Here is a 27,931-nt window from a genome sequence, read left to right on the forward strand (position 1 = left end):
TCGAGGGGGCTTTCCCCTCCGAGACTTCCCTTGGTTCCTTTGGAAGGTGGTTGTTACTTCTCTGCAAAGAAGCACACATTAGAGGCCCAACGTCAAAGATTTTATTCAAAAAACAAATCCGTGAAGAAGTTCCAAGCAAAAAAGTAGGGTTAGGAAGCTCCAAAGCCAACCGGGAAGGGAAAACAAACTGCTTGCGCTTTAAACGAAACAGAAAGGTTTGATCAGCCGTCGACGGTTCTTCGTTTCCTTGGCCCTCTATTGGTTCTGCTACCCGGACCCCAGCCGGGGCTTTAATCATTCTCGACTCTTTTATAGTTTGTTAATGACCTCAGAGGTTGAAATGGAATTGGATCCCGGCCTCTTATCCAGAGTGATTTAAGTGCAATGAAATGTACCGGTGGTTCGTGAAGCATCTGGCTTACCGGTCATCTCCCTTTTGTCGGTTTCCCCCGGCCGTACATATCTACTTCAGCGTGTAAAGAAGTTGCTCACTTTACTTTTTGATCAATAGAAAATTCATGTCATTAGAGTGATAAGGGAATTACTTCGAACCTCTCTCCACTAGCGTAATTCGAAGAACGAACAAGAAAAGGCATCACTGTTTAGGTAAGAGGATGGATGTGGTGTAATGGCTAAAGCTCTGCCAGCCTCTTGTAGACTGGCCCTCGGTTGATTTTCCTGCCTTTACTACTTAGATGTTTCAGTTCGCTAAGTTTGAAAAGTCCAAAGAGCAATGACTTTCAAACCATCCCGATTTACAATTCAATTTATCGTTGTTGACACGGGCTCGCTATTTTCAATAGTGGCTGCTCCTGTTGTTCCCACATAACTCGCATGAGTTTCCGAGCTTCCCGTTTGATCATCCGTTTTTTGGCTGTTTGAAGTAACATTCTCAATGGGTCGTATCTCCATGGCTTTCCTTTACTGAGTTCCATTTTCAATTCACATTCCTTTGCACCGGGTAGAGTTTCCAACTCACAGACCTATGTAGGGGTGGATACGGAACATGGCGAGTGTTCGATCCATATATCTTGTGGAAAACATGTTTAGTGGGCCTCTTCCAGTGCTGCCAGGGTTTTCTACGGTCGGGTCCCCTACCACCAGTCCGTTGGCGCTCCTGGTTCATGGGATCCTAGCGGGGTTTAAAACTCAATGGAAAGCTTTCGGCGAAGACCGGTTCGACGGGCCGATCACCGTAGGGGGTGGGAACCATTCCCCTCATAAGTTGTCCTCTTTTATAGTGACCTAACTATGGAAATGGAATAGGGGAGTTGAACTTTAAGAGGTCGAATCCACCCTAGGTAAACAGTCGATCGGCCCTGGTCAGTGAGATCCCCTTTTGTGAGGGGGCACCCCTTCTCCCGAAGTTACGGGGCTATTTTGCCGTGCTGCATTAATTGTAAAAGGAGATGAGCAACCTACTGAAGAGATTCCAATGGAGATACAAAGTCTAGCCAAGACAAAGTAAGTCCGCAAAGAAGGAAAAGGGAGGAGCCTCCGCTTGATTCGGCCCTAAACAATGTGCTCTTATTTGGAATTGATAGCTTTTTGGTCGGGTAAGAAAAGGAAGTAGTAGTATATCAGGCAGTCCAATTCGACGACTATTTTAGGTTAGATGAAGGTTGAAGAGTGAATAGCTAAAATAGCCATTTTCGGGAAGATGACGAAGCCGTTGAAAGGCATGAGGTATCATATCGTAATAGATATGTCTTTCGGTATTGAATCCGCGAGGCCAGGTGAAGAAAAGTCTGATATGATGTTGTTCTGAAACTCCAGAAGGATACGACGGTGGTTCTACCTCATTGGATGGCATTCATAAGCAGCTACGATATTTATTATCTTTGATTAAGCGAAGCTGGCACGAACCGAACGCATCTTGCTCAAACGTGGTCCTCCCTAGTCTTCTGTGCCACCGAAGGTTGATTCTGGGGCCCCGCCTGCTTAGGACGATCCATTACGGACTTTCTGGATAGGGACACGCTTGACCAGCGCAAAAATGGGAATTCATAACTAATGCAGCCCATAGAGTTTGGGGAGGGATTATGATGGACATGGAATTTAGAGAGGATATCTAGTACTACTGACCACATCGGTGCTACATGATTCCCAAGTCATCTGAGCCGGTCGGTGTAAACTGAGGGACAGGATTGAATACGACACAAAATCTTTCTGCCACCATGACAAATATGCACATGCAACCCTGTCATTCTCCAAATTTGTGGATCGGAACTACAATTTTCCTGCGTGTTGCTCCGCTCAGTTCAGATCGTCCCCATTTTTTTGAAATCGTCTGTAGTTAGATCTAGACCATCCTCAAGCCGGAGCTCAACCTCCCGCCGCCACTTCTTTTCTGCATCTAGCACGGTCTACACGGAGCTGGGCGAGTGCACATGGACAGTTCATACGCACAATCATCCAAAGGTCTGTGCACTCCAGAACTATAACAATCAATAATCAGAGCATGTGAACGCATCAGCGACTGCAGGTTGAATTGGGCTGCCATCTTTACCTATCAAATGCTCTGACTCATTAGATATTGAAAAAGAATAGAGGAACCCTGGACATAATTACAGTATTCTCTCACGAGCCAAAAAAAAAGTGCCGATTTGAAGGCCCGTGCAAATCGAGGCAAGGTTCTGCAGACTATCTCAGGCCTCAAAGAGAGCCCCAGAGGATGATACGTGTGCCGTCGGGGTGATCGGCGGGCGGAGGCGGCTGAGGATGCGAGGGATGCTAGGCGACGCCGGGAGGTTGAGCTCGAGCTGCATCTCTCTCTCTCTGACGGTGAGACTGACATTAGAAATAATGGACCATGTTCCACAAATTCGGACAAACGCAGGGATGCATGTACAAATTTGCCACTGTGGCAGGAAGATTCCATTTCGTGTTCCATCCCGTCCCTCCATTCATATGGAACGGTCCAGATTACTTTAGAATCATGTAGCATGTATGTGCCTGGTAGTACTGGATATCTTCTCTTGGAATTTAGATTCCCAAAGGTCCACCAACTTACAAAAAGACTTTGGCACCGTACGTAATCTATCTTAATCCATTTTGTTTGAATCTGGTTCTTCTGTAATCCACCTAAGCTTTTTATAACACAAAGTTCGATTAGTTCGGTGAAAAAACGGGCAAACTTTCTTCCATCTTTCCTAGCTCCGCGAGCTTGCACCCGTCTCGCACATCACTGCTTACTTGTGATCTAGATCTGCATCCTCTTCAAGGCCCGCTGCATGTTGTCAGATGCAGGTTTGCATAGGCGTTTTTGGGCTTCCACAGGCAGTCAATCCAATTTTGTGAGATCGCGTCAAGATAAGAAGGCCAAATTCTTGCACATGGCAAAAAACTAAAAGGATGAGTTGAATCGAAAAGAATGGGGCATCCTGAGAAAGAATCGTGGCTCCCTAATATATTGACCCTCAATAATACCTATGACTTCCCCCAATTCGACCAGATCGCGACTTCACGTAAGGGACAAGGGCATCCCTATACCTAAGAACCACTATTATATATCAATCAATCGGTGCCAGGTTCCGATCAAAGTCAATAATTCAGCTAAAAGAAGTATATCATTCTAGCAACAAAGAGACCCCGAATGCTAGCGTTTAGCCTGGCATGTTTACCCAGTTGAGCACTCAACCCTCACGAACCAGCTTTCAACGACCCAACCCCTTGGCAATTCCCGAGCGATTGCACCAAAATGCGAGTTCCTTTTGGATTTCCTTCTTGATCAATGATAATCGTCGAGCAAATCAACTCAAGGGCTTCTGTTGGCTCATGATCTATGTACCCACAATAAGGATTATATTCCTCAATGCTGATAAAGTACCTCAAGTCACCAAGATCTTTCATTTTAGAACCAACCTTAGTTGCCCCTCAGTAGAGTGAGTCTACTTAGCGAACTGGTAGGACGAACGACTCTATGAAATTACATCAATACTTTCATATATTATGGGTAACGTAGGAGACATCCCTATTTTTCCCGGAGGATCCGGCTTTACGCATGGGTTTAAAGAGAGGAGTATAAGCCCCAAGGACCTTGGAGGTGGCGCACGACGGGAGTAGCGCCTGCGAGCAAGAGCTCAGCCATTTGTGTTTTCCGGGCTAATTGGATGCGACCCAATCGTAGGCACCGTGCCCGGCCCCCACTCCCGTGATATCCAGGTGACAACCGACGAGCATCCACAGCACTCCGCCTGTGCGAAAAAGTAAATGGGAAAGGAAAGCTGGTCCATCGTGCGGCAGCCCCCACACCAGGCGTGGGCTCACGTTGATGACGAGGGCAGCCCCCGAGCCCTCAGCATTCAGTGGGCCCTTCTCAGGGGCTGCGGGCTCTTGGGTCGCTCAAATATTGTTCTAAGCCATTTACACGTGCAACATGGACAGAAGATAAACATAAGTTCATTAATCCACGAAGCTCTGCTGTCAAAATAACCTCACGGCGTCGAATAGGAAAAATATTCTAGTTTTACATAGTTTGGAGGGAATTTTTGCAATCATAGACAGGGCAGTGGAAGTAGGAAATAAGAGCATCTCTAACTAAACCCCTAACAAGACATAGAGGAGTATTTTTTCTCGTCTAACAACTAAAACGGCCTTGAGACAAAACCCTAAAATGCCTTAAAGGAATATATAAGAGACCAGTGATAAAAAATCCCACATCTCCGCATGCGGCCACCGTATTTGTGTTTCGACGCCTTCTTCCGTCCATGCTCTTAAGTTGTACGTCGGCTCCGCACGGGTTGGGACAGGTAGGGTATCACTCCCTCCGTCCCATCGACCTTGTCCGAGGTTTATATAAATTTAGATGTATCTCCATGCTATTTAATGTCTAAGCACATCTGAATCTAGATAAATTTCAGATAACTTTTCATAAAACAGAAAACAGAGGGAGTAGTATATTACTGCACCGATAGGAATCGATCGCTTGGAAAAATATTCACTGCACAGACTATATTTTGTGGAAGAGGACTGCCAATTAGGCATGCTATATATGCTCAACTAATATCGTGTGTTCTTGGTGCTCAACTTTCATCGGTTTAGCGTCTACACCTGCTTCTGCGTGTATCTGCACTTTAGCTATATGTGTCAGGTAACATCTTGCTTTTCATTTTTTTCGTTTTTTTTATCAGAAAAGGTAGTATCATGGGCAACGTGACCGGCCCTCCCAAGGCTATGCCACTCCATTTATTGGAAGAAATTACGGATGGTTTCTCTAAGGACCGGAAACTTGGTGGGGGTACGTATGGAGATGTTTACCTGGTATGATTTAAGTCATTACGTATCATTTAGTACTCTACTTTTGTTCACAAGTTCCTATAGTTTCTTTTAATAAGGGAGGGGTCTAGAATACCCCAGAGGAGCTATATTCATACACGTGGCAGGTATAAATTTTGGAAGAGGCCCTTTACATCACTTGCCCTAATAAACCTAGTATTTGAAGGTAGGGCCTCTTTTTTACAGAAAACCCCTAAAAGAAACAACAAAAAAGCAATCAAGTACATGGGGTGCTCTGCCACCAGTCGCCGGCGACCTCTAGGCTTTGCAGCCGAGATCGAAGAGAAGGTTGCTCGCAGTCTCTGTTTTGGCGAGAAGATCCAGCCGCCAGCCACGCCTAGAACGCCAGGGACGAACCACTTGGCTTCCTAGGTGCGGCCAGTTCCGGCTATGGATCCGAGAGGCCTCCGTACAGGAGGTTGAAGATGGCCGCCATTTCGGCCAAGGATCATGACGACGACTACGGTCGCCGTGTGATTCGAGCAAGGAAAGCTCCAGGAGCGCCACCTCCGCATGGCCACCACAGCAACACACGCACGCTCTTCTCCGTCGCCACCGCAACAGAAGAGGCAAGTACGCTTATTGACAGGGGGCCTCGCAGCTGAAGCGAGCTTCACTGTCTCCCCACCTCGGGAGCGCAGTGGAGCCACCTAGCAGCGATTGTCTGACGCCGCGTCAATGCGCTAGGGTAGAGTACGACCCCCAACTACCTCCAGATCCAAACGAGCCGGCGGCAGTCTTTCTTATCCCCTCGCCTCCATGGCCGGCCAGAGGAGGAAGACGCGGCAGCGCAACATCGTGAATCCAGGAGCAGCAAGATCTCGCCTGGACCTTATTAGTGGAGATCCCTGGGGTGGGGAAGCTCACCGTCTCCGACCGCCGGTTCTCGACGAGGAAGAGCCACCTGCTCAGGATGCACAAGATCTGGCCCAACCAACCTCGTACCCTACTCCAAACTACCGGCAAATAGACGAAAAACCTAAATCTAACCAGACCATCTACTCCTGCGCCAGCTCCTGCCTAGCTCCGGCTGGCTACTCTGGCGGAGAGAACATCCGAGCGGCCCGGTGAGAGAGAGAGGACTCTCAACTACTGTAGCGAAACGAGGGGGATAATGAGGGCCTTCACAAGTTCCTATAGTTAGATAAGCCGTTTCCACATGCATGTGAGTTGACTCTGGCACTATATATACATTCAACACCTTATTATTCACTCCAGTACGAAATTTGTCTGCACCTTTCTAGTTTGGTAAGTATTAGAAAATATACCCGTGTGTTGCACCGGGAGTAAAAAACAACTTTTTGTCGGCACTATAATTTTTTTTGCCCCAAAGTCAATTAAACCTCCAGGTCCGGCCTTCGAAGTGAATCAGAACTGAAACATAATGGTAGTAGTAATATTTTAATTGTGAAGAAGTTTGAGAAATTGAAATTTCCTCTACTTTTATCTATTCAGTGTGCTACCTACCCCGACCAGATATGTGGCGTCTGGTTTTCCACCTGACATTTCTTGTTTGCTTCCTTTCTTATTTTATTTCATCTAGCCAACGAATTCATCACCGAGGATTTGTCACAAATCATGTAAGGATTAGAACACGGTCATCAGCACAGCACAGGAAAGTGTCTCTTTTGAAGCCGGACATGCACTTAGAATTGTGCTGGCCGACATCTTCGGCGGCCTGCAGGTACTGCAAATCGAGAGGAACGACAACAATTAGGACACTGGACACGTCTGTTGGGGGGTGTTAATTGGGCGGTGGTAGGAGATGCAAAGACGGGAAATTCCAGAGGCAGCGATGCTGTTGGGGCAGTTGTGCCGTGGGAATCAGATCCCGAGCTGGCTAAGCACGCAACATCCCTTGTCGATGGTCCATGGATATCAAGCAATGGCTGATGGTACGAAGAGAATAAATTGGAGCAACGGTATTTGAGCCAAAAAGGGGTTCCAAAAATATCGCTTCGTCTCCCAGGAGAGGCCATTAGGGTTTTTTCGAGTAACCGTGACGGCACCCGTCGATTTGCTCGCCGGGGCACAAGAAGGAGAGTCCGCTGCCGAGAGGGATCTCGTCGGAGGAATGTCTGCGGCTGCCGCGATGGATCCCAGTGTCCAAACGGCGGCTGGGAAAGACCAGGCAAGGGGAGAAGCTGCTGCGGAAACAAGAAAGTCCCGAGTTGGGACGGAGGATCCGGTAGAGGAGATGATGAAGAATCTCAAGCTGACTGCTGCAGAAGCGGACAGATTAGTAGATGATGATGAGGATGAGATGGAGAAACCCATGTGGGCGCTCGCCGGTAAGACCTTGTCTGAGCCAAAAGTATATCACATTAATACGATCTCGGCTGCGCTTCGTCCTCCGTGGGGGAACCCTAAGGGATTGTTTTTTTGGGATGGTGGGAAGAACATGTTCATTGCTGAGCTTGACTCGGAAAGGGATCGGGATCGTATCTGGGAGCGATCCCAATGGACGGTGAACAAGTGTGCCGTGGTTCTGGAAAATTTCCATCACCGGAGTAGACCGTCGGAGATGAGGTTCGACAAACTGATGATCTGGGTACGTGTCATTGATCTCCCGTATAACAAACTGACTGGAATTTGGGGGAGAGGATTGCAAAAAAGGTGGGGGAGTTTGTCAAGCTTGATATCAACAAGGACGGCCTGGTGAGTGCCCAGTATCTGCGTGCAAGAGTGTATATCAAGGTGAAGGATTCACTCATGAGGTGGGTGGGTCTCGAGTCTAAAAAATTGGGGAAGACTTTCTGGTATTCCATCCAATATGAATTTATGCCCTATTTTTGTTTCTCCTGTGGTGTGCTTGGACACTCTGAAACTGTATGTCCAACTCCATCAAAGAGAGACCACTAGTACAAAACAGGCCTAATATCGCGGGCCGTAAGAGCCTTTTATCCCGGCAGGCCAGCCGGGACAACGGGGGCGCGACAAAAGGCCCAACCTATTATCCCGGCCCGCTTCCCAGCCGAGACATAAGGTCCACCACGTGGCAGCCGCGGGGCGCGCAACGGACACCCCTTTTTATCGCGGGTGGTAACACCGCCCGGGACAAACGGCTCTCTACGTGGCGCGCGCAGGACCCTGCTCCTTTAGGGTTTAAGGGGTGCATCTACCCCCCACCCTGCCACCGCTCCCCCCTTTTATTTCATTTTTTTATTTCAAAATAAAATTTTCATATATTTGTACGCTACTAGAAGCTGTATACATTCATGCATTATATATAGATCAATTTGGAGTGGGCTCTGGTGATAGTATCTCAATTTGGAATGACAACTGGATACCAAAGCAACACTCAATGAAACCTATGGGACGAAGGATGGACACCGATCAGGACAAGGTGAGTGATCTGATTACTGACGACCATAGATGGAAGACTGATGTCATTAGTGATATGTTCTTTGCTCCTGACGCTGAAGCAATACTGAAGATTACTCTTAGGCAGAGTTGGGGCGTGGATTGGATTGCTTGGTCAAAAGAAAATAGTGGTATTTACTCGGTTCGATCTGCATATAGAGCTCTGATGGAGCGACGAGAGATGGCTCAAATTATTAGCAGTGGTGACAATGCTAGTACATCCGATAACGATGCTGATATTTGGAGCAGATTATGGAAGCTTTGTGTGGTACCTAAAGTGCGTGTCTTTTGGTGGAGAGTTCTTCGAGGAATTTTACCTGACTACAGGACTCTATCACGGCGGCATGTCATGGAGAACAACACTTGTGGCATCTGCAAAGCGAAATCCGAAGATATGATGCATGCACTAATTGAGTGTAGTCATGCAAAACAATTCTGGTGTGCAGCCAAAGAAGTTTTCTTTCTGAAGCTCCCCAAGTTGCACCCCTTGACATGGACACGAGATATCCTTTGCGATCCTAGAAATACACCCGACGAGCGGGCAAGGATCATTACTGTGATGTACAATATTTGGACATCAAGGAACAATACTACATATGGAAAAAGTGGGTATAACCCTTCCAAAACCATGGAGGTAATTCAGGAGACGATGCAATTCTTAGAGTTACCCAAGAATCAAGATTCAAAGAAGGGGTTGCGCCAGCCATGTAAGTGAAGTACCCCGGCCCATGGTTTTTTCAAGATGAACTTGGATGGGGCGATCTGTGAGGTTGATGGTCAGGCGGCTTCTGGTGTGGTGGTGCGTGACCACACTACATTCCTTGGAGCTTCTACCAAGGTGTATGACGGGGTTATGGAGCCCTTGATAGCGGAGGCCCTTGCCGCTCGCGATGCCTGCGCCTATGCTGTTCAGAGAGGTTTTGATAAAGTTGTTCTTGCGACGGACTGTCAAGTCTTGATGAAGCATTGGGCGGATAGAAAGAATGATCGATCAGTGATTAGAACTATCTAAGATGAGATTAGTGATCTGAAGAGTAGTTTTTCTTCTTTTCACTTTTTGTATGAGGGTCGCGAGGCCAACCAAGGGGCTCATTGTTGTGCCAAATTTGCGGCTGTCAATGATGAGCCTGCTACTTGGGATGCTGAGCCACATCCTTGGTTGGTTCACAACCTTATGGCTGATTGTAATGGTGTGTGACTGTAGGCTGCAAGTTTTTGACACACCCTTTTCCTTACCAGGGTACCGAAGGGGACTGGAAGATTTTTAATGAGGCAGCTTGCTAGCTGGTTATATATATAATGCTTTCAAAAAAAAGAAAAAATTGGGGCGGGGATTTCTCGAGCGGAGGGACGACTTTCGAGTTTCGGGGTGGAGCAGGGGTACCGGAGGAGGGGACGAAGTGTGTTGATTGATTGGGGAAGAAAAAATCAAACCGGTACAATGGCATAGTGCATAATATGTGGTTTGGTGGAAGGGTAAATCCATCCAATAAAATATTTGAAGTTATTGGACGAAAATTTTGGCAGAAACCTTAACTCCTTTATATATTATTAGATATATACACATAGTAGTATTGGTTAAAATTGAAATACTTATGCAGGGGCTTAGATGTTGTAGTTGAACGCAGTTACCCCGAGACCCTATATAAAAACAAAGAAGTTCATGAAATGCACGGATGGTCTCCATAGGATATTTCTTTGCTTATACGAGGATTTAGTACATGGGGAGGATATATGTATCGGGTAGATTAAATCATACATGTACTGTTTTCTGCTTTATACATGTTACATGTGTTGTTAAAACTAGAAAATTAAACCATGCATGTGATATACTCAACAGGGAGTGCATAAAGATGGAGAAAAGATCGCTGTGAAGGTTCTTAAAAACGATCTCGACCTTGATGATATGGAATTTGAGAAGGAGTATCACAACATTGCAAGTCTTCACCACAAAAATATTGTCCGGTTAATTGGCTATTGCCATGAAACGCGGAAGGAATTCATGACGCACAATGGAAGAACTGTTTTTGCTGAAAAGACTAAGAGGATGCTTTGCTTCGAGTATATGCACAACGGAAGCCTTGACAAATTTATTTCTGGTATGATATATGGTATTCTACTAGTATTATAGTGTACTGGCACGATACTATCTGAGTCTTTGTTCGTTCATGCAGATGAATCTAATGGACATAATTGGCTTACACGTTATGCAATAATTAAGGGGATATCCGAGGGTCTAGAATATCTTCATGAGAAATTAAATCCTCCTATGTATCATTTAGATTTGAAACCGGCCAATGTATTGTTGGACGAGAACATGTCACCAAAAATCGCCGATTTTGGCTTATCAAGGCTGGTCGGAGGAGATAAAACACACTTTACGGAAAACCGTATAGGAACACTGTAAGCGAATATGTTTGATGCGAACTAGAATTTTTTTGTATGATAAATGTTTTATTTTATGAATGTTATCCCATAGTAACACATGATTTCTCATGCAGTGGGTACATACCACCGGAGCACATAGATGCAGGTGCGATCTCAACTAAGTCTGATGTATACAGTTTCGGTGTGGTGATCATAAAGATAATGGCAGGGCCAGATGGCTACCGTAGAAGTAGTGAAATATCTTCCCAACAATTCATCGACCTTGTAAGATAAAGTGTTGCAATTTATTGATAACAATGTTCCACATTTACAAATTATATGTGGTTTTAAATTGTTAGGTACATACGTACTGGATGAATAGGATACATGCAACATCAGTAGGCATGTATTCTATACAAGTAAGGAGATGCATAGAAATAGCTTTAAGCTGTGTGGAGACTGATCGAGACAAAAGGCCAAGTATTGGGTTAATTGTCACCGGTCTTAATAAGACGGAATCTGGGAGCCATGTTCTTGATGCATTAAGAAGTCAGCCAAGCTTACCGACAAGCCAGGTATGATCGCAAATGATATGATATATTTTTTTTCGTCCAAATAGCATAATGGTGTACAAAAGTTATGAGACTGTACCCACGAAACTGTGTTTACATTTTTACTCTCTTTACGTCATGCTAGTTCCCAGTGAAACCTGCAAGAAAAATACCATTTTTATTAAAAAATACTACCATTCGATCATGCGTTTAAAAAGCCGTGCTCACAATTGTAGTCATGTCCGCCACATAGAAGGAGCATGTTTCGTATAGTTATTCACAGGCATGTACCTCAACTGGCATGGTTCTACTACTAGGAAAACCCTCATCTATGGCGCACGTTTTTTAGTTTCTGTGGCGCATATCTCATGCGCTACAGAAATCAGGCAAAAAAAATTAATTTCTGTAGCGCATATTGGGGTGCGCCACAGAATTCCGAGACTTCTGTGCCGTATGCGCTACAGAAAGGCACTAAATTATGTGACGTATATGGCAGTATGCGCCATAGAATTATGCATCAGATTATGTGGCGTATCCTACTATATGGGCCGGTGGCCTCTGTAGAGGCGGCGCCGTCGGCGCCATGCACTGCGCCTGGGGGAAATAGAGCGGGACGCGCGAGGTGTCACCGTGGACGCGCGGGCGGTAGCCGTACTCCGCCAGCGTCGCGTCGACGTCGCGACCTTGCCACCAGGCCTGGCGGCCGACGTTGTTGAAACGGCCAGCGTCGCGGCCGGCCGAACGTGCAACCTCGAAGGCACGCTCCTCTGCGAAGCGCCCCGGCCACGCCGGGGTGGTGGGCGCGTTCGACGGTTGGGTGTTTCGCGCGGCGTCTGCGAGAATGGCGGTGGCGGCGGCTAGGGTTGGAAGACGGGGAAGAAGAGAAGTGCGGGGGAGGCGGTTCTAAGGGTGGCGGCGGACGCGCATTGAAGACGCGTCGGGAGGTGGGTGGACGCCGCGTGGCCAGTCGCGTCCCCTCGTCGCCGCTTCGGTTTCCGAGCGGGAGACAATTAACGCTGACGACCAACCTTCCCGCGTCGTTGCCAAGGCGGCCCCACCCGCGAAAACCGTCGGGCCGCAAGGCGCCGGCGCGCCCGATCCGCGCCCTTCGCGAAGGGGCCGGCACAGGGTTGCCGGCGCTTCTATTGGGCTCAAAAACTAGCGAGATTCCTATGGTGATTTCGTCAATCTCAAGACTCGCCAGATCAGTTTCTTGGTCTTAGTCTTTCGAAGATGCTCATAGGGGTAGGGTTTGCATGTGTGTGTTTATATGATTGAGTGTATGTATGTATGTACCCTCGCTGAGACCCACCAATATTCTTCGGTTCGGCAACTTCCGTTTCTTCCCCATATCCTCTGCCAAGTCTCTCAGCCTCCTCCCAAAATCTCAAAATTGGACACCAATTTCTGTATGAAATCAAGGGATACTGTAATTTGGGAGCCCACATTCACCGCCCATCCCACTCCCTCGGATGCATTTTGAGCACGAGCTCATCAGTTTGGGATCGGGGCATCGGGCACGAGAGTGTCCCTGCTCGCCACCCTCCAAGACGAGCTCGTATTGTTTATTGTTGTGCTTCGAGCACCATCTCTCATATTTCTGCCTCGGTTCAGATGAGTGTAGCTCGCGCCTTCAACCTTTGCGGGCGAACCGCCTGGCCGGAGTCCTCCAGAGCGGCCGCAGGAGCGGCTCAGCCCGCCGGCGTTTCCGGTCGGGGTCATAGAGGAACGCCTGCAGAAACTCGAGCAGGTCGCACAGCAGAGCCATCTTGTAGACCGCCTGGAGAGGCACATCACCCTCGTCGGCCGCCCGCTGTGCTCTGACCACGATCTCGGGGCAAAGGACTTGATGAATTCGCGCTTGAACAGGAGAGAGCACCCATGGAGACGGCGATCTTCGTTGCCTTCCAGCGACAGGGCAGCTGCTTCCAGCGACGGATAGCAGCGAGACTGCGAGGGGACGTGTGGCGTATGCTTGAGAGATTGGATCCAGGATTAGCGAGAGGTGGAACATATTAGGGAAAAAACCGTGCGTAATTGGTACTCTACACGTGATTAGCGGAAGTAGTAACTGTTGAAAATGTAAGCAAATATCCATATGAAATAATCCGTACAAGTAATTGATAAAACATGACTATGAAAATAACACATAAACTAATCGTGCAGACTAGTGAGGTAGATGAACAGATCACATCTAAACACGACAAACCTATCGCATCTACCACAGAAACTAGAAGAAGGAACTCTAACAGAAACTGAAAGAGAAACGACAAGTTCACATACTTCGCAGCAGCGTCGTTGTCGCCCATGTTGAGGTTGCCGAAGAAGTCGCTGAGGTCCGGGAAGAAGTTGTCGGTGTGGAGGAACTCGTCGTCCGATGACGACGTCGTGATGCCAGTAGTCGCGCCGGAGCGCTCCCCAAAAACCTGATTGCCCCTCACCCGTACAGGTTCACGAGAGGCAGGGTTCCGGAGGCCTCATCGTCCCGGCCGATGCGGTGCACGCCGACGGACGGGATGAGGAAGATGAAGGCGGCGGCGCAATGAACTGGAAACAGGTAGTCGCGTATGCGTCTAGGTCGTGGCGGCTAGGGTTGCGCAGGGTCTTATGTAGTGCGGTTCGGGAAGGTCGTGGGACGCAGCCCACGTACGAGTTCACGATCCAGAAAAACCGGAACGAAAACGGCTGTGTTAACGTCCGTTAATAACTCGTAATTGATTACACAATTAATTTCCCAAACAGCAAAAAGATAAGCTCGGCTCGGCGAGATTCCCGCAACCCGCGGCGCGGCGCGGCGCGTCGCGTCGTGACGAGGCGAGGCGAGGCGGGCGGCGGAGGAGGAGGAGTGCGCGAGGGCTCTCTCTCTTCTCACTCACTTACTAGGACTAGAACAGCCCACCTTATATACCACTCCAACTCTCTCCCAACTAGCAATGTGGGACTAAACTTTAGCCCCCACTAGAGCTGCCACTGATTTTTGGAATGGGCCATGTGAGTTTCAGAATTTGATAATGGGCCATGGGCCAAAGGCCAAATGCCCAAAATTCCAGCAATCCCCCACAAACTCTCATTGGCACATCTCATCAATAAGTTTCCAGAACATTGTTTTATATACCGGTATGTCGTGGAGACTGTTAAGTTGAACTTCCACTTAAAGCTTCATATTACACTAGATTGCAACTTGGATAGTGGACTATGCCTTGAACTACAAGTTTTCCGCGCACTAGCTTCATACAAAGCCTAGACCGATACTAGGCTGCCGCGAGGCTTCCTCGCGGTTTGGAGCTTATACGTCATACTCCAGGGCCTTTCATGAGTTTACTAGAGAGCACCCAACTCTCATAGATTGCGACGTTTAACAATCAGACTCATATAGGTGTATTCTTCAAAAGATGTTCTGCAGGACAACATCTCTGCTAAAATAAGCCACTTAGAACACATTAAGATAACTATCAACCTGCCATGCAGATTAGGAGAGTATTGCATCTTACGGAGTGGTAAAATTGCTATAGGGATATATACTCTCCTCCCAGCTGACCAACAGCTTGTCTCCCAGCTCTAATTCACGGGATCTCCGATCACATAGAGTGGGTTACCACCGTGGGCAGCTCATAGTGTGGGTCTCATACCCATCTCCCTCGATGCATTTTCTATCACATTTCGTGATAGTCCCTTTGTGAAGGGGTCTGCCAGGTTTCTAGACGTATGGATATAATCCAACGCTATAACTCCGGAGTTTCTCATTTTTCTGACAGTTTTCAGTCTCCTCTTCACATGCCTTGATGACTTCATATTATCCTTAGAACTGTTTACTTTGACGATCACAGTTTGATTATCACAATTCATAGGAATAGCGGGTATCGGTTTCTCAACCACAGGTAAGTCCATCAAGAGCTCACGAAGCCACTCTGCTTCAACAGTGGCTGTGTCTAATGCTGTGAGTTCTGCTTCCATAGTTGACCTCGTAATGATGGTCTGCTTGCAAGACTTCCAGGAAACAGCGCCACCTCCAAGTGTAAACAAATAACCACTTGTGGCTTTAGTCTCATCAGCATCAGATATCCAGTTTGCATCACTATAACCCTCAAGTACCCTTGGATACCCAGTATAGTGAATGCCATAACTCGCAGTGCCTTTCAAATAGCGTAAAACTCTCTCAAGAGCATGCCAATGAACATCTCCAGGTCTAGACACAAAACGGCTGAGTTTACTTACAGCAAAGGAGATGTCAGGCCTCGTGGCGCTGGCTAAATACATAAGCGAGCCAATGATCTGCGAATATCGCAATTGATCTCTAGCAATTCTTTTATTCTTACGAATTATCACACTAGGATCATAAGGCGTTGGAGAAGATTTGCAGTCGCTATACCCGAAACGACTCAGGATCTTTTCCACATAGTGGGACTGAAGCAATGTAATCCCACCATCGTCATCCTTCAGCAGCTTGATGTTTAAGATCACATCAGCTACTCCCAAGTCCTTCATCTCAAAACAACGAGATAGGAACTCCTTGACCTCCTTAATCACAGTAAGGTTGGTCCCAAATATCAATATGTCATCGACATAGAGACAAAGAATAACTCCCTCGCCCCCACCATGGCGATAGTATACACACTTGTCAGCTTCGTTTACAACAAAGCCTTCAGCGGTTAAAGTTCTTTCAAACTTCTCATGCCACTGCTTAGGCGCTTGCTTAAGCCCATACAAAGACTTCAGTAATTTACACACCTTTCCTTCTTGACCATCTACTACAAATCCATCAAATTTGCTCCATATAAATTTCCTCTTCAAGCTCTCCATTTAGGAAAGCAGTCTTAACATCCATTTGATGAACGAGAAGACCATGTGAGGCAGCCAAGGATAGTAGCACTCGAATGGTGGTCAATCTGGCAACAGGTGAGTATGTATCAAAGAAATCTTCACCTTCTTTCTGGGTATAACCCTTGGCCACAAGACGTGCCTTGTACTTTTCAATAGTACCATCAGGCCTAAGCTTTTTCTTGAACACCCATTTACATCCTACAGGTTTGCACCCATAAGGACGATCAGTAATTTCCCAAGTTCCATTAGCTAAGATGGAATCCATCTCGCTACGGACAGCTTCCTTCCAGTAGTCAGCATCCAGAGATGCATAGGCTTCTGAAATGGAAGTGGGAGTGTCATCCACGAGGTACACAATGAAATCATGTCCAAAGGATTTTGCAGTCCTCCGTCTCTTGCTCCTTTTGGGAGCTTCATTGTCATCCTCCACAGGATTATCAAAGTGTTCTATAGCCATGGTAGGTTCAGGAAATAATTCCTGAGTAGATGAACTGGGCATCTCCTGAATTGATGAGCTAGACGTTTCTTTCATAGGAAAGATGTCCTCAAAGAAAGTCGCATCATTCGACTCCATAATTGTACCAACATGCATGTCGGATACCTCAGATTTCACTATCAAAAATCTGTAGCCAATGCTGTGAAATGCATATCCCAGAAGAACACAATCCACGGTTTTTGGTCCAAGCTTGCGCTTTTTGGGTATCGGCACATTTACTTTCGCCATACAGCCCCAAGTTCGTAAGTAAGAGAGTTTCAACCTTTTCCTTTCCCATTCCTCAAAAGGGGTAATGGTTTTGTTCTTTGTGGGGACACGGTTTAGGACATGACATGCAGTCAATATCGCCTCCCCCCACCATGCCTTGGATAGACCCGATGTATCTAACATGGCGTTAACCAAATCAGTTAGAGTACGGTTCTTTCTTTCGGCCACCCCATTTGACTGAGGTGAGTAGGGAGGCGTCCTCTCATGGATAATACCATGTTCCGCACAAAAAGAATCAAACTCGTTGGAAAAATACTCTCCACCACGATCAGACCTTAGCCGCTTGATCTTTCGATCAAGTTGGTTTTCTGCTTCAGCTTTAAAGATTTTGAAGTGATTAAGAGCTTCATCTTTAGATTTCAGGAGGTACACATAACAATATCGAGTAGAGTCATCAATTAAAGTCATGAAGTATCTTTTCCCTCCTTTTGTCAATTCACCATTCATTTCACAAAGATCCGAATGTATAAGCTCCAGCGGTGCCAAGTCTCTTGCCTCCATGATCTTGTGAGACTTACGTGGTTGCTTAGCTTGCACACATACTTGGCACTTGGATTTCTTGACAATAGCAAATTTCGGAATTATATTCATATTCGCTAGCCGCGTCATGCACCCAAAATTAATATGACAAAGTCGTGAATGCCAAATATCGGACTCACTATCATTGCAAACATGATTAATGATTTGAGTACATAAGTCTGACAAAGATAAGCGGAACAAGCCTCCGCACACATAACCCTTTCCAACAAATTGTCCACACTTGGAAATTACAACTTTATTGGACTCAAAAACCAACTTAAAACCATCTCGACATAAAAGCGATCCGCTACCGAGATTCTTATTAATGGAAGGAACGTGCTGCACATTCTTCAGCTGGATGGTCTTTCCCGAAGTAAACTTCAGATCCACCGTACCAACACCACGAACAGAAGCACGTGAGCCGTTTCCCATCAGCACGGAGGAAGTCCTTGCGACCTGATAAGAAGAAAACATAGAAACATCAGAACATACATGTGTATTGGCTCCGGTGTCTATCCACCAATCAGGAGAATTACATACTGAAAGGACAGTAGGAGAAGTACCGTACCCAGCGTCCTTCATCTCAGTATCAACGCCAATAACAACATTTGCGGACTTGCCGCTGTTCCCACGCCGATCATGGCGTTCTGGGCAATCAGGAGCCCAATGTCCAGGAGCGCCACAAACATGGCAGTTCCCTTTCTTCTTATAAGGAGTCTTCCTCTTGAAGTTGGTTGAGTTGGAGGCTTTGTTCTTCTCGTCAAACTTGCCTTTTCCATTGTTCTTATTCTTAGACTTGTGAGATTGGAAGTTCTTCTTCTGTACCACATTGGCACTAGAACCTCCCTCAAAACTACGAACGCGTGTGTCCTTTGCTCTCGCCTTCTCTTCCACATGAAGCGAGCCAATGAGATCCGAAACGGAAAACTCTTGTCTCTTATGTTTCAGAGAAGTAGCAAAGTTCCTCCACGAAGGAGGAAGCTTGGCAATAATGCCACCGGCCACAAATTTGTCCGGTAAGGTACACTTAAACTGCTCGAGTTCTTTGGCAAGGGACTGAATCTCATGAGCCTGCTCAACCACGGAGCGCTCATCAGTCATCTTGTAGTCATAGTATTGCTCCATGACATACAATTCAGTGCCAGCGTCCGAGACCCCAAATTTGGCCTCGAGCGCGTCCCACGCATCTTTACCATGGTCGAAAGCCATGTATGGGTCAACAATGTTGTCCCCAAGAATGCTGAACAAGGCCGCCTTAAACATGGCGTCGACCTTCTCAAACTTTTCCTGCTCCTCTGCAGAAAGAGGCCCCTCAGGTCTAGCATCTGTGGCGCTAAAACAGCCTAGGTTTGTAAACCATAGAACTGCCTTTGTGCGCCACCTCTTGTAATGCATACCATCAAAGAGGGGAGGTCGAGTAGCGGCAGCAACGCTGCTTGAATTGATTTGCCTAAAATCAGGTTTTTGGATTGTTGAAAATGTAAGCAAATATCCATATGAAATAATCCGTACAAGTAATTGATAAAACATGACTATGAAAATAACACATAAACTAATCGTGCAGACTAGTGAGGTAGATGAACAGATCACATCTAAACACGACAAACCTATCGCATCTACCACAGAAACTAGAAGAAGGAACTCTAACAGAAACTGAAAGAGAAACGACAAGTTCACATACTTCGCAGCAGCGTCGTTGTCGCCCATGTTGAGGTTGCCGAAGAAGTCGCTGAGGTCCGGGAAGAAGTTGTCGGTGTGGAGGAACTCGTCGTCCGATGACGACGTCGTGATGCCAGTAGTCGCGCCGGAGCGCTCCCCAAAAACCTGATTGCCCCTCACCCGTACAGGTTCACGAGAGGCAGGGTTCCGGAGGCCTACTGTCCCGGCAGTCGGTGCACGCCGACGGACGGGATGAGGAAGATGAAGGCGGCGGCGCAATGAACTGGAAACAGGTAGTCGCGTATGCGTCTAGGTCGTGGCGGCTAGGGTTGCGCAGGGTCTTATGTAGTGCGGTTCGGGAAGGTCGTGGGACGCAGCCCACGTACGAGTTCACGATCCAGAAAAACCGGAACGAAAACGGCTGTGTTAACGTCCGTTAATAACTCGTAATTGATTACACAAGCGTCGTGACGAGGCGAGGCGAGGCGGGCGGCGGAGGAGGAGGAGTGCGCGAGGGCTCTCTCTCTTCTCACTCACTTACTAGGACTAGAACAGCCCACCTTATATACCACTCCAACTCTCTCCCAACTAGCAATGTGGGACTAAACTTTAGCCCCCACTAGAGCTGCCACTGATTTTTGGAATGGGCCATGTGAGTTTCAGAATTTGATAATGGGCCATGGACCAAAGGCCAAATGCCCAAAATTCCAGCAGTAACAAAGTATGGAAGGAAGTGCGATGTCACTAGAGAGACGGTATCAAACATGGGCTAGGATCTAATGTTTCTGCTAAGTTTGTGGCTTTATAAGCAGGTTAAGATTAGATATATGTTTGTTTTTGTGTGTGAGTGTTAAGTTAATTAACAGCTAATTTGGATTATTCTTGTAGCTGTGCCCTTGCATTACCACCGATGATATGCTGGATCTCCTGAAAGAAAAATTGATCTCTTATCAACTTCGCATAACTTACAACAGAAGTACGCCACACTTAGTAACAATAACAACCGCTTGTGATCCGGAAGTTGGTACGTCAAAATCTGAGGTCCGTTTTGCAAATCAACTAAGTTCACATGCTATATGTCTTAATTATCCGTGCATCACGATATTGTCTAATATTTATTCTTTGGTTCACGCTATTGTTTTCTTACCTACTGCTATGGGTAGTTCATTATCCGGCAGCCGGTCAGACCAAGAATCAAGGTAACACAAATTTATTTCTCTCTTCTGTAACCCTTGCTTGTCCTCTTGTTACTTTACACCACATTATTTGTTCAGATCATAGACTACAGGGAGGGTTTGACAGAGGCGTTTAGCATGGATGCACATTCAACAAAGCCATGGTAGGTTTATGATTATACCAATACTTATTCTACTATTTTCATGCCATCTAAGTAAATATTTGTGACACTCTAAAACCGGTACCATTACACCACATGTTATCGATTTAGGGACGTTTACCTACACGATGTGCACGTAGAAACATACACGTGATGCAGGTGGAATTAAAACAAATGGTAGCATTACAAAGAGTTCACAATAAAGCTCACAAGAAACATATATTGCAACAACAACTCCAACGAGCCAAAAAATACAAATAGATACAATACAAAGATATAAATTATACATAATAAAGCTAAATACATTCAAACACAGACAAGAGTACAAATGAGACTAAGAGTCTTAGAGATAATCAACTGGCGTGCATAAACATGTTCCGGACGCCATCTTTGCAACGTAGGACGACAACGTGTAAGGGGTGAAGCGGGAGAGGTGCCTTGACACGGGGTCAAACCTCGGCGGATGCACCTTCTCCTGGCTACCGCCGGGCGCCCCCGCATTGATCCGCCCAACGGCGAGGATCGATGTCAGGGAGGGGATCAAATCTGCCCGTTGGCAGATTCGCCTGTTGAGCTCCCGCTAGAGCCATGGCAGCCGTCGACGCCCACGTCGACGCACGAGAGCGCATCGTTGTGACCCGTAAGGGTCAACTGATAGCCGACACCTTGCCTGCTCCAATCGTCGCCGCCCGCGCTTCAGAGGTGGCGCGCCTCACAGTCGTGGATGGCGCCGACGCTCGATGCAGCCCACCGGGAACTCATCTTCATCGCCGGAGGTGGCGGAGGCGGAGCGTCCATGGACAAAGCAGTTGATGGGATGTGAGGGGAGAAGAGGGGGTGGAAGTGTAGCGGTTACTGGAGCGAGGGGAGTTGGTAGGGGAGTTAAGCCGCGTCTCCCGTGTTTTCCACGTGTACCACGGGCGCACAAAACGAGGCTAATATTTTTGCTCTTCTGGGCTAGCTCTAGGGAAACTGCTGATTCAGGCGTTCTCAATAGGCCTTGGATCCTCCTAAATCCGGGCTGCTTTGACACGCACTGGCCCTACGCGGGGGTGTTGAGAGCAACCAAATGGGCTGAAATCTGCTCTCCAGGGCTGCGACCTACCAAACGTACCCTTGGTTTGGGCCAGTTTTTTTACTATGATTCGTTGCTAACAATTTTATTTGGGCTTGGTGAGAGAAACTAAAGGGCATGCGATTGGTAGGTTGAAAGTTGAGGAATGTTGTGGCTAACTAATTAAACTAGTTCTTCAATCTTAATCCTCTTTAATTTTCCTAACTTTTCATTGATTTGAGATAAAGTCTACATGAAAAAGATGCTCCTCGTCCTCGTCCTCGACATTATGATTCCATTCCCGTGACCGGTTCATAGTTTTGTTCAGTGTTTTAAACTTTATTGTGTGTTCCCTTTGGAGTTTTTTGGACGAATTTTGTCAATTGTTTCACACACGGTCGACAATTTGATTTTTTTTTCGAGGAGTAGCTGCGCCTCACCATTTCACACAACTTCCGTGTTCAAATTTTTCGGTTTTGACATTCATGGACGAGTAGATCTACAACTTCGTACGAGTACTAGGGAGATGTTGTACTTGTTTACCAATGTTAAAACGGAAAACTATGAAAACGAAAGTTGCGTGAAATGGTGAGGCGTAGCTACTCCTCGAACAAAAATTCAAAAGGTCGAACATATGCGATGAATTTTACAAAATTCTTCAAAAATAGCTTGGAAAGGAGCACGGAATAGACATTCAAAAGCTCGACGAAACAAAAAAGCGGTCACCGGAATGGATTCCCAACATGAAGACGCATCTTTTCGTGTAGAGCTTATGTCAAATCGAACCACCATTTTGTACATCGGAGAAAACTAAAATGATCTAGATTATGCGTGCTGCCACCACTTTTTCGCTCGCCTGAGATTGCACGCCGAGAAATGGTAGAATCGAGCATGACTAACGGGTTAACTTTTAACCGTATCTAGCCTGCTTTAAGAAGTGTGCTGTGCAGGAAATATTTTTCTCCGTTTAATATAGGAAACGGGCTCGCGAGCAACCAATCATGTCCCTAATTAACAGCTTAACTGATGTTGCGGAAGTAGTCCAAGTGGTGACGTCGAGAGGTAGATGTTAGCGCCCACGTGGTAGATCGCGGATGTCATGGGAGAAGTAGTTGCCGATAATGAAGTAGTGCTCGCGCCAAAAAGAAGATCGTAGGACTATCGGACACGGTCTCCGTAAAGAACAAACGAAGGCAGTGAATGAAAACGAAGGCGGTGAACGATTTGCTCGTACGAAGGTGGTAAAGCGGCACGGCGCGAGCAAAGGCTGAGGCAGGGATCTGGCCGAACATAAGGGACCAAACAAGTAGGGACAGTAACGGTGAAGCTCCAGCTCGCTTCTGTTGCTGCCACGAGGAAATGGGAAGACGCCGTCGGTCGCGACCGGCGAAACATAAGAATTGGATCGCGTTCGACCTGCGCGCAGCTCGACGTGAACAAGAGAAGGAGCATGCCGGCGGCAGATCGGAGAGGAACAAAGGAACGTGGGGGGGGGGGGGGGATAAACCGAAGGAAAATTTGGAGGGGATTTTGAGGAATGAAGTGACAAAAATTCACACTAGTGGAAAACAGGCCTTTAGTCCCGGTTTATTTGGGCCTTTAGTCCCGGTTTTGCAACCGGGACTACGGTTTCGGGACTAAAGGCCCCCCTTTAGTCCCGGCTCAAAAATAAACCGGGACTAAAGGGTCCTCCACGTGGTGCGGCCAGAGGGCTCGTGGTGGAGGCCCTTTGGTCTCGGTTCGTCATACGAACGGCAGAGGTTTAGGGTGAAGCAGCGTTTCTCTGCCGCGGCAGAGTTTCAGGGTTTCATGTTATTCATTCAAATCTGCAATGCATACATCATTCAAGAAATCACAACATCGTCATGAATATATAGACATCGTCATGAAATATGTGTACGTAACGCATGTTTACAATATAAATTAAGTCGATCCTCTTTACCATATCTCTATTTTTTATCTCTAATGTCATATATGATCTCCCGATGGTATGCTCCAGTTGGAGCTATGACCTCCCTAATTAAGAATCCCGCAATTTCCTCTTGAATTGCTCGCATGCGATCCTCCGTTAGGAGAGAGCCCCGCACGCGTTCCATCTAATTTGAAAAAAAGAAGATCAATATATATGAATGGAACTCAATACAATTGGTGGTAATAAAATAAGATTGTGAAATATTGTTCACGTACATGAAGGGCATGTAAAATCTTTTTCGGCTCCCGATGAACGGCCATCTCGCGAATAAACTTGCAGACGTAGTATCCACATAGGTTATTTCCGGGTTCCTGCTTCAAACACTTTACGAAAAATAGTTCGATCAAACTAATAATCAAGCATGATAATGCATGGTAATGAAACAAAAAAACAAAGAGATTCGCGGACAGAGCTATATATAGTACTACTTACAGGATAATCTTTAAATGTAAGCTCCGGTTTTCATTGACCCGTAGTAGTCTTGATGAACCGTTTTCAAGCCCTGCCCGGCAAAGAAAAAAATGAGTAAATGATCAAGTTATTAATTAGTTGATATCATGAAATGAGAACAGAAGATGCCGAACAGAAGATACCTCTGGAGCATGGCACCCAGGTTCGCCCATTGCCCATGCTCTTTACGTTTCGAGTCCATGATAAGTACTACTCCTTTGTCAAGCTGAATGATTAGGAGAATATAGTGGAAGCTGCACATGCATAACTTGCCGGATTAGTTAGACTTCACATCGAGTAAGCGAAATCGAATGTATGTAAGACAGTTATAACACTCACTCGAAGTTGTAAGGAAAGAATATTTCCGATTTGTTTTCTTGCTTCTGTAAAAACCTTAGCAAGTTTTCCTCTGTGTCCTTGGGGTAATCTCGAACCGTAAGTTCATGAACGGTGTTTGGGTCAATGAACCCAATATCATATAGTTCGCCTCTTCTGCATTCGAGCATCTTCATTCTGCACAATATATAGCGTATAAAAGAATATAGTGGGGATAATTGTTAGTGCATTGAATAAGCTGAGCTAGAGACTTAATTACATAAATAAATCACTTACAGACAGTAGCAACTCATGAGACTTTTGTCGAGGGCGTCTTGATTGAATAACTGAAATAGTTCTTCAAACTCAATGTTTATCTCCTCGTTTCCCCGGAAGTAATGCTCATCTTTAATTTCCAGTACGAGGTAGGCCTCCGAGTTATGAGAGGCTTGCATGTACCAGTCATGCAATTTTCGCATTTGAGTTTGTAGAAGCGGGAGCTTGTCGTTACTGACGAGAGGCATACCGTATTTGTATTTGTATACGGGTTCAGCCATGGGGAAGTAGTCATCGTACTCAACGGTTGCTCCAAGTTGTCTAGCCGACCGTTCGATCAATTCTCTAGTCTCCGGATCATCATAGGACTGCACGACCAAGGGGGCTAGAGATTGGTTTTCCTGCTGTCCGAGCTGGGGAATTGTTCTCCCTGTTAAGGGTCTACTTCCATACTCAGCTTTCTTTGCTCTAGAGGACTGTCCAAGAGAGCGGTCATAATCACTTGCCAACTCAGCTTTCTTTGCTCTCGTCTCGGCAAAGTGCCTCACTGTATGAGGTGCTATAAACAGCTTTGGCGGGGGCGGCTTCGGTGCAAAATGCTCCTTCAGCTCGGCATCTGCGATTGCATCGTTCTGCTCATCAGTCATCTCGTACGGTAACAACTCAGGAGTCTTAGACCTCTTCGGAGCTGATGGTCTCTTCTTCAGAGATGTAGAACTTGTTAAGGCAGTCTTCCTCTTTTTTCGATTCTGCTTTGGCGGAGTCTCCTGATGAGGAGGAGGCGGCGGAGTATGCTCACGCGGAGGAGACTGCGGAGGTGGTGGGGACGGCGGAGGTGGTGGAGACGGCGGAGGTGGTGGAGACGGCGGAGGCGGCGGAGAATGAGCTGGAGGTGGCCTGCTTTTCTTTGAACCTGGAAGCACGATGTATTCCTTTCGCCATAGAACGGTGGTTCTAATAGCTTCTCCCAGTTCGTTGATTTCCCGATTTTCACCTGCAGGGTGGTCAAGCATCACCGGCTCATATCCTCCCATCACTTCATCCACCAACGCAACAGCATAGCCATCTGGAATCAGACCGCAATGATAAGTTGTTGTAGGTACGACATAGCTGATCGCCGCCTTCATGGATATGTTCACAACTTTTACGTGCAGCTCACAAGGACAGCTCTCTGTGATATCATCCACGGGGTAGCGAGGAGCCAACATCTCCTGATCATCACCTGCTTCGAGCTGGAGCTGCTTGGAAGCCACGCTGCTTTTCCGGGGCTGAGATTGCTGCGGGTCGATAGCAGGATCTTCATGCTGCCCCTGAGATCGCTGGCCGGTAAGTACTTCGTGCATTTGGGCTCTAAGGATGCTCATAGATTCCTCTAAGGACGATATGCGGTCTGCTTCCCTTGCCTTTCTCCTCTCATGGCTTTTATCAGGAAATCTCTTCCTTTCCTCGGGAAAGCCATACTTCCACGGAACGGAGCCAATCGTGCCTCGTGTTCGTCCGCCGTGTTCTTTGTTCCCAAGGGCGCGTGTCAGCTCGTCGTTCTCTCTTTCGGGATGGAACCTCCCATCCCGCACGTCCCTATGTGCTTCTATAAGGGCTTCACAAGGGTTTTTGAGATGTTTTTTTTATTATAAATACACTTCCCTGTTTCTGGGTCCAACCTTCCCCCAATCCCGTAGAACCACTCATTCGACCGTTTGGTCCAATCGAATGTCCCTATTTGGATCCCTTTCCTGACCAGTTCCACCTCAGCTGCCTGCCACTTAGGCCTGTTAGCCCTGTAGCCACCTGGACCCGTAACTTGGTGATATTTCTTCAACGAAGCATTTTTCATATTTGTTTTCGACCTTTTCTTAAATTCTTCTGACAGCGTGTACTTCACGAATTCGGGCCAGTGATCTTTTATCTTCTCATACGCTCCAGTGAAGTCCGGAGTCTTCTTTTGCTTGACAAAGTCATGGTACAATCTTTTCTTGTGGTTCTTGAATAGTTCGGCCATCTTCTTTAGAGCAAACTCCTTGACTTTCTCCTCCATCTGTCTGGCTTTATCGGCATTCTCCTCTGGAGGTAGGTTGAAATGTGCCATGAGCCGACGCCAAATATTGTTTTTGGCTACATCGTCGATATAATGACCTGCTTCAGCCGCTGCAGCCTTCGGCTTGTGCCATTCTCGAACGGTGATCGGGATGCAGTCCCTAACAACCACTCCGCATTGATCTATAAATAATTTTGCAGCCTTGGCAGGAGCAGTCGGTCGGCCACTCTGATCGATTTCGACGATGTCATGCCTAACACCTTCGGGCAACTTTTTGGCCGGGCCTGGCTTCGACTTTACAGAAGATTTGCTCGATCCAGAGGGCTAAAAAGGAAAGAATTCATCATCAATATATATATATATATACAAATTAGTTAATGCATCTAGTCAGCAACGGCTTAAATTATGTACCTCGGTGGACTTTGTAATAACTACGGTTCCATCAGCAGAGCCATTATGTTCTTCCTCACCGGAGCCATCTTCTCTTTGCTCAAGATCCTCCGCTCCCTCACCGGAGTCATTCAAATACGTTGTGGTGACATCGTCATATCCACCGCCATCATCACGAACACCGCCGGCTATGAGGTTCGCCATGAATTCTTCTTGTGCTTCTCTGTTAGCGTCCATAGTTTCTGCAACGACTTGCAAGTTATAGGAACCATCGTATAATCATATATATAGATATTAATTAAGAATAATGCACAAAACAGAGATTAGAGTCACATATATAGCTATTAATTAAGGATAATGTAGTGCTCAAAACATAGATTGCAGTTACATATATATATAGCTCGGGTCCATTTTTTATTTAACCCTAATACATCACTACAACCGACTCCCATGCATGAACCTAGCTCTCAACGTCGACCCCCTGCTGAGCCGTGAGGTGCCGAGCCGCGCCGAGTGAACACCCAAAGATACAGAACAATCACAGGATCATAGCTCACGTGAGATCCCTGCATAACTGACCATCCGTTCCTATACATGGTGTCTAAGACATGCAGGTAACGGCGAACGTGCTCGTCCTCCTCTCTAATGCGGCGAGCTACCACCTCCTCGGGCGCCGGCTCCCTCCGCACCGATCGTGGCCCACGCGACCACCACCAAAGAAGATCCGGGTCGACGACGGGACCCGGATTCCGCACCAAGGTGCGCGTCCCGGAAGATAACCCC

At 46.8% G+C, this 27,931-nt stretch overlaps 1 protein-coding gene across 1 annotated transcript in view; it reads left to right on the plus strand.

The window, feature by feature from the left end:
* LOC127321658 (probable receptor-like protein kinase At5g18500) overlaps window positions 1-20,376 on the plus strand; it is a 32,687-nt gene extending 12,311 nt beyond the window's left edge. Inside the window, exons 4-8 of the mRNA XM_071819711.1 lie at window positions 5,133-5,262; window positions 10,481-10,739; window positions 10,815-11,043; window positions 11,142-11,582; window positions 20,209-20,376. Coding sequence (XP_071675812.1) covers window positions 5,133-5,262; window positions 10,481-10,739; window positions 10,815-11,043; window positions 11,142-11,301 — 778 coding nt within the window. The 3' untranslated portion in view covers window positions 11,302-11,582; window positions 20,209-20,376. The remainder of the gene's footprint in view (window positions 1-5,132; window positions 5,263-10,480; window positions 10,740-10,814; window positions 11,044-11,141; window positions 11,583-20,208) is intronic.
* Window positions 20,377-27,931: the final 7,555 nt, after the last annotated feature.

Source organism: Lolium perenne, chromosome 5, assembly GCF_019359855.2.
Source record: "Lolium perenne isolate Kyuss_39 chromosome 5, Kyuss_2.0, whole genome shotgun sequence".
In the NCBI taxonomy this organism is placed as follows: Eukaryota; Viridiplantae; Streptophyta; class Magnoliopsida; order Poales; family Poaceae; genus Lolium; species Lolium perenne.